Source organism: Triticum dicoccoides, chromosome 2B, assembly GCF_002162155.2.
Source record: "Triticum dicoccoides isolate Atlit2015 ecotype Zavitan chromosome 2B, WEW_v2.0, whole genome shotgun sequence".
NCBI classification, from domain to species: domain Eukaryota; kingdom Viridiplantae; phylum Streptophyta; class Magnoliopsida; order Poales; family Poaceae; genus Triticum; species Triticum dicoccoides.
In genome coordinates, this window is record NC_041383.1 from 151,913,080 (window position 1) to 151,919,602 (window position 6,523).

Here is a 6,523-nt window from a genome sequence, read left to right on the forward strand (position 1 = left end):
TAGTACAGATTGACGACAAGCCCGCTAAGGCAAGCCCAACACCCCTGCCACTATTGTCCAGACCATCCCTTTGTTAATCTCGTGTTTGTGCTACCAACTTCGTCATAGTCTATTTTGGCTACCCGTGGTGCCTTTATATAATAAGCTCATATTACAAGTGTTCGACCAACACCTAAATCGCTTGTGTAGACTAACTGTAGCCCTATACACATATTCGACACAATTTTGACATTTCCAGAAAAATAACCTAGTCATGTACAGTACTACCAGTACCACTGAACCCAAAGATTCTGAGAAACTTATCACCACACTTCGATGTTCTGCTTCTACACATCTCTCTACATTTACAAGTTTTTTTTTTCGAAAAGGAGGAATACCCCGGCCTCTGCATCTGGACGATGCATACGGCCACTTTATTGATTATTAACACAAGACCTTACAAAGTCGTACAACAGTAAGACCAAAGCCACCATCTTCGCAACATCTGTCGCTACTCCTATCTAACTGATGAAGGGGCGCTGATGGTCTGGGCCTAATACCAAACAGACCTCGCAGCCAAACCTAACATCTGAGACCTGAGGTCCCAACCAGGACTCCTTCCGGGTATGGGCGCCCACCAGTCCGGCGTGCTCGTCAACCAGGCCCCTTGCCGGGTATGAGGCCGCCACAGCCACGTACCATCAATCCATCTTCAGAGCTGAACTGTTGCATGAACCGTGCCAGGCCTCACTGCCATTGACGCCACCACGATGCCAGACAGCGCCACCATCCTGCACCCGTCCATCATCACACGCCCACCGGCGAGACCCCCGCTGCTCCATGCCGCTGAGACCCGCCGTTGTCGACGTGCAGATGCCACGCCGCTCCTCCTCTTGCCCCCTCCAGCCAACACTTGCTCCAAAACGATGCCCCGAGGAGGAAGAACGACATCGAAACATCGTCATCGTCCGATCCGGTAGATCCAGATCAAGGGTTTCCCCTGGAGCCTTTCGATCAGGTTGATGTGACCTGCAACGACGATGCTTCAAGAAGGGAACGACGTCCTAGACGCCGCCATCGTCCGCCATGACCGCAGTCAGACGCGATTTTCACCGGAGGCCACGGCGTCCCGATCTCGCGGTTGGCTGGAACGGAGCCCTCCGCCGAACCGATGACGATGCCGCCGATCCGATCCCACCGCCGTGCGACGCCCCGATGGAGAACCCGATCTAGATCGAAGACGACCTCGACCGAAACCCTGCCACCAGCACCGCCACACCGCGCCACCTCCTCCTAGCCCAGTCGCCGCCGGACCCAGCCGTCCCCACCTCCGGGAGACCAGCTGGACGAGGCGCCCCTTGTCCCCGATCTGGCGGCCCGCACCGCCGCCACGAGGGCCAGAGGAAGGAGGGAATGCCCCACCGCCGCCCGCGCCGCGCGGGCTTTGCCCGGCGGGCGCACTCCGGCGGCGGCGAGGGGGAGGCGACGCTGGGGAGGCGACGGCGGCGGCGACCGATCGATCTCCCGAGGCGCGCGCGCGGAGCGCGCCGCGGGAGCGGGAGGTGCGGGGCTAATGACGACCAACACTACATTTACAAGTTACAGATGAAAGAATCACATATCTGTCGTGGCAAAAACCATCCCATTGGCTGGATACCTGAAGCCATTCAAATGCTGACAACACTATATATACAGCAGCTTGTATGAATAATGTCTAGCTGGAACTGCTCGGATCAGTCTGCACGCTATGATCCGCAATGATGATATCGACAGGGTTCTTCGCCGTGATAACATTACTCGCAAGATACAATTGGAGCCGCTTGACGCTGTGGGCCATGACGATTCTGCAGGTGCTCCAGTCATCTGCTGCTATCTCAACACCCATGTAGGTCAGATGGTCTGAGGCGCTGAGGAACAACGCAAACACGCTCCTGCGAATGCAGACAGGGAGCAGCCCAACAGGTGTTAGGACTTCGGAACAGGAGACAGGGTGACTTAACCAAATTGATGCTACCGGATAGATGAATGGGCTCCCTCTCACCTGCAACAATCTGGATCTTCTCCGCTGCTGTCGCAAACTCGGAAGGTTGTGTTGCCATCAACATCATGTTCCCATACCTGAAATTTGAATGCACATTGGATGGTGATTCAAGGATGTATAACAGATTTATAGTAAGAGATCTTTCCAAAATCAATTCAGAGCAAGATGTTCATATAGATAGTCTGGTTAAAACAAAGACAATGCAATGGTAAACTACTGCATTTCACAATAGTAATGCATGGTGACTAATGTTATGCATGGTAACTGGTGTTCAAGTGTATTGTATCGCACATCATGCGGATGTTTATATCACTTTAGGAGTACCAGGTGTCCCGCTGATTCTGTGCTCTGTCATCAGTGTCCAATTACAAAATATCTAGAGTGCATTTGGTTGAAAAGAACAACAAGCATATAATGTTGAGAGAGTTTTGACAATGATTAGTCATACGCTTCCTAGGTTTATGCAGGGGCATACCTCTCTAGGGAAGTGGTGGTATGTCAGGTGCGGGAGGAAGAAGAAATAAGGGGGCAAATGAGGCACAATATCATGTTCATGTGTCACTCGGATCGCAGTGGGCACATGTTGTTCAAAGTAGGAGGCAAAAGCAGCATTGCCGATACGTGGTTGCCCGAAAGTCATGAGATGAACACTGTCACTTCCAAGGCTAATCTGTAAATGGGAGGAACATTTCAGAGATCATGAGTCGGCAAATACAGAAGTGTTTAATGTCGAAAGCTAGTATTTCCTTGTTCATCAAAATAAAAAGTGAGACTTATGCCAAGAACATAATCGTGGGGGGCACTTACAGCGAGATCAAGTGCACAGAAAGAAGCGATAGCTCCTCCCATCGAATGCCCTGTAACTATCACGCTAATATCGCCATACAATCTCCTTGCCTTGCGAACAGCATTTGTGATGGCTGGACGTAAAAGTGTATTATTGTAAGCAGAGTAAAATCCAGTGTGGACCTTTAACCAGAACATAAACCTCATCAGAAAATAAATAAAAGCATATCCTACTCCTATAAAAAAACAGAGTATATATATCAAGTTCGTGCCAAAGACCTTCGCATCAGGCATGTTTGGATAGTTTAGGTCAACCTGCTTCCATACCAGGTCCTTAATCCAGTTCTGTACACTGAATGAGATTATTTAGAAGTGAACAGAGAGGGATATAACCTGAACAAAAGACAGTAAAGCTATGCCAAATTATTCCAAAACCTGTTCTCTTGAGTTCCCCTGATTGCAACGATTACAGCATTGAGATTATGATCAACACCAATGAATGCCTGTCAAGTTATTTAATCGCAAGAATATTTTAGTCCCGTGGGGAAATAACTTTACCATGCAAGTTAAGGTAGTAGCAATGTACTAGCATACAGACCTGCAAACAGTTCTGGATATCGACAATTATACACCTAATCTCGAAGCCCTGTTTTGAAATGAGATACCCGGCGACATCGGCAGTGAGTTATTTGTAGTAGTTGAACTTAAAAGTAAACCAAACGACACAATTAGACAAGATAAGTAACAAGACGAGAAACGTGATGAGTCTTACTTTAGTCAAGTCATTACATCTTGAGCATGTCCATGTATATAGAGCTGTTAGGTCCGTCATATACACCTAGGAATGAGAAAATAATATGAGGATAAATTAAATTTGGCACAGACGCATGTTAGACAAAGTCATATACTCATGTAACGTTGCCGCAATTCTAGGATCGGGAGACCACGTCGGGCCCGAGTGCCACTTGTATAGGACGTGCAGTTCTCCCTCATATAATGATGTACTGTGATCTGTAAATCAATCAAGGAAATATCTTTCCAACTTGGTATCAGCTGCTTCCAGGTTCTCCTCATGGCCGGCACCGACTCCTCCCCGTCCGCCGCCGCCATGGACTCCGTCACCTCGCCGGGCTCCCTCTCCTCCACGGCGCCTTCCGCCTCCACTGCCTCGGCCTCTTCCTCCCCGCCGTTCGTCTTCGGCACGACGCCTTCCCTCTTCAGCAACACCGCCGCCCCCGTCGGCTCGCAGTTTGCGCCCCTTTTCTCCTCCGCCCCCACAGCGCCCCCGCCCCCTTCTCCTCGCCTCTCCATCTACAACGATCACATCTCCAACCACATCAAGTTTCTCCTCAACCCCGCGGATCACAACTACCACAAGTGGAAATCCTTCTTTCTCATGGTCCTTATTCGCCACGGCGTCAAATTCCTCATCGACCACCCTCCTCCTCCCAATGCTGATGCTGCCTACCTCGAGCTAGATGCCCACGTCGTCCTCTGGATCTGCGCCACGCTCGCCGACTCCATGGTGGATCACGTCGTCGGCGCCACCAACACCTACGCGCTCTGGCACAAGATCAAGGACTTCTTCCTTGCCAACCGCGCTGCCCGGTTCATGATCCTCAACCGGCAGTATCGCAACCTCAAGCAGGGCGATCTTTCCGTGGCTGAGTACGCGCGGCGCATGAAGCTCCTCACCGACGGCCTCGCCGACATCGAGCACGCCGTCACCGAGGTGGATCTTCGCACTCAGTTTCTCCACGGCCTCGACAAGCGCCTCGACACCATCCGGGTCGTTCTCGGCGACCAGGAGCTGCCGTTCGACACCGTCCTCTCTCGGGTCATCCTGGCCGAGGAATCCCAGGCGCAGCGCGCTGCTGAGGAGAGCGCCTCGGCGTTCGCGCTCTCTGGTGGCGATCGCGGCGGCGTCCACGGCGGCAGTTCCGAGGCCGGCGCTCGGGGCAGTGCTGACCGCGGCCAAGGCAGCGGCTCCTCCGATCGCGCCCAGGGCCCCCCGCATCCCCAACAGTAGCCCTCTGGACGTGGCCGCGGTGATCGATCTGCCGATGGTGACCGCGGCCGTGGGCGTGGCCGCGGACGTGGTCGCGGGCGTGGCGACTCCTCTGCTCGCGGCCAGCACTCTCAGCCGGCGTTCTCCCCCTTCACAGGCCACTTCGCTCCATATGGCATGGCCTTGCCGTCGCCGCGCTCCGGTTGGGTCCCTCCCAACGCCGCTGGTGTCTTGGGCCCTCGCCCGAACGCCCATGCTCAGGCGTACAACATGTACCGACGCCTCCCTACTACCCACCCACGCCGCCGTCGTGGGAGCATCTTGCCATGCTCAACACCGCCTACAGCAACTCCGGCTTCCCCAACCAACCTGCCCCCGAGTGGTTCTTGGACAGTGGCGCCTCTTCGCACGTGACCGGCAGCCAAGGTATCTTAACCTCGTCTAGTCATTCCTTAAAGCATGTTCCTTCAAGCATACTTGTTGGCAATGGACAGCACCTCCCCGTCACGGCCACTGGCTCCACCACACTCCACCCTCACAATTTTCGCCTCACGGACATTCTTGTTTCTCCACATGTAGTTACTAGCCTTATTTCCGTACGCAAATTTACAAAAGATAACTCATGTTCCGTTGAATTTTTTCCGTGTGGTTTTCTTGTGAAGGATCTTCGCACTCGACAAGTTCTCATGATCTCCGCTAGCATCGGCGACCTCTACCCCTTCATTGGAAATAAATCAGCACGGGCGTCCGCACTCCTCACCACCACCTCGGATTTGTGGCATCGTCGTCTCGGGCACCCCGGCGCTCACACCCTTTCTACTATTTCTCGTGATTTTCTTAGTGATTGTAATAAGGCACCCCATCTCCCATGTAGCGCTTGCCAATTAGGGCGCCAACCACGCCTCCCTTTTCCTTCTTCACATAGCAAAACATTTGCCCCCTTTGATTTAATTCATTGCGATTTGTGGACATCCCCGGTTGTAAGTTTTTCCGGCTTTCAATACTATCTTGTTATCTTGGATGATTACACACATTACTCTTGGACATTCCCCTTGCATCAAAAATCCGAGACCTCTACCGTCCTACAGCGTTTCTTCACCTTTGTTCACACTCAATTCCATGTGATCATTAAATGTATGCAATGTGACAATGGTGGCGAATTCATCAATAACTCTCTTCGCTCCTTTTTTTTCTTCGAACGGTATAGCCTATCGGTTTTCTTGCCCACACACTTCCCCTCAAAACGGCAAAGCAGAACGTTCATTCGCACCACCAATGATATTGTACGCACTCTCCTTCTCCAAGCTCACTTAACACCTCCCTTTTGGGTGGAAGCCCTTCATACCGCTACCTACCTTCTCAACAGGCGCCCCTCATGAGCCATCACACCATATACGCCATACTATCTCCTCCACGGCGTGCAACCCGAGTACTCTCATCTTCGTGTGTTCGGCTGCCTATGTTTCCCTAACCTCTATGCCACCATGGACAACAAACTCTCCCCTCGCTCCTCTCCTTGTGTTTTCCTTGGTTACCCCCTAGAACACAAAGGGTACAGGTGCTACGACCTCACGACTCGACGCGTTATCGTTTCCCGTCACGTCGTTTTCGACGAAACAATATTTTCATATCACCACCACACGCCGGACCACACCACCCCCACGTCCACATCTGATCGCCATGCAGATCCCCCCCACCGGCCGAATCTC

General features: G+C 52.4%; 1 protein-coding gene across 2 annotated transcripts in view; it reads right to left on the reverse strand.

Moving 5' to 3' along the window:
- Positions 1-1,553: 1,553 nt before the first annotated feature.
- Positions 1,554-6,523, reverse strand: part of LOC119362692 (lipase-like) — an 8,046-nt gene continuing 3,076 nt past the window's right edge. The window contains exons 3-10 of one of the 2 annotated variants that reach the window (XM_037627932.1): positions 3,579-3,644; positions 3,405-3,452; positions 3,242-3,309; positions 3,086-3,158; positions 2,828-2,989; positions 2,496-2,690; positions 2,021-2,097; positions 1,554-1,910 (exon numbers count right to left, since the gene is read on the reverse strand). In XM_037627932.1, the coding sequence (XP_037483829.1) occupies positions 1,694-1,910; positions 2,021-2,097; positions 2,496-2,690; positions 2,828-2,989; positions 3,086-3,158; positions 3,242-3,309; positions 3,405-3,452; positions 3,579-3,644 (906 nt within the window). In that variant the 3' untranslated portion in view covers positions 1,554-1,693. The remainder of the gene's footprint in view (positions 1,911-2,020; positions 2,098-2,495; positions 2,691-2,827; positions 2,990-3,085; positions 3,159-3,241; positions 3,310-3,404; positions 3,453-3,578; positions 3,645-6,523) is intronic. The other variant, XM_037627933.1, reaches the window with a different exon arrangement.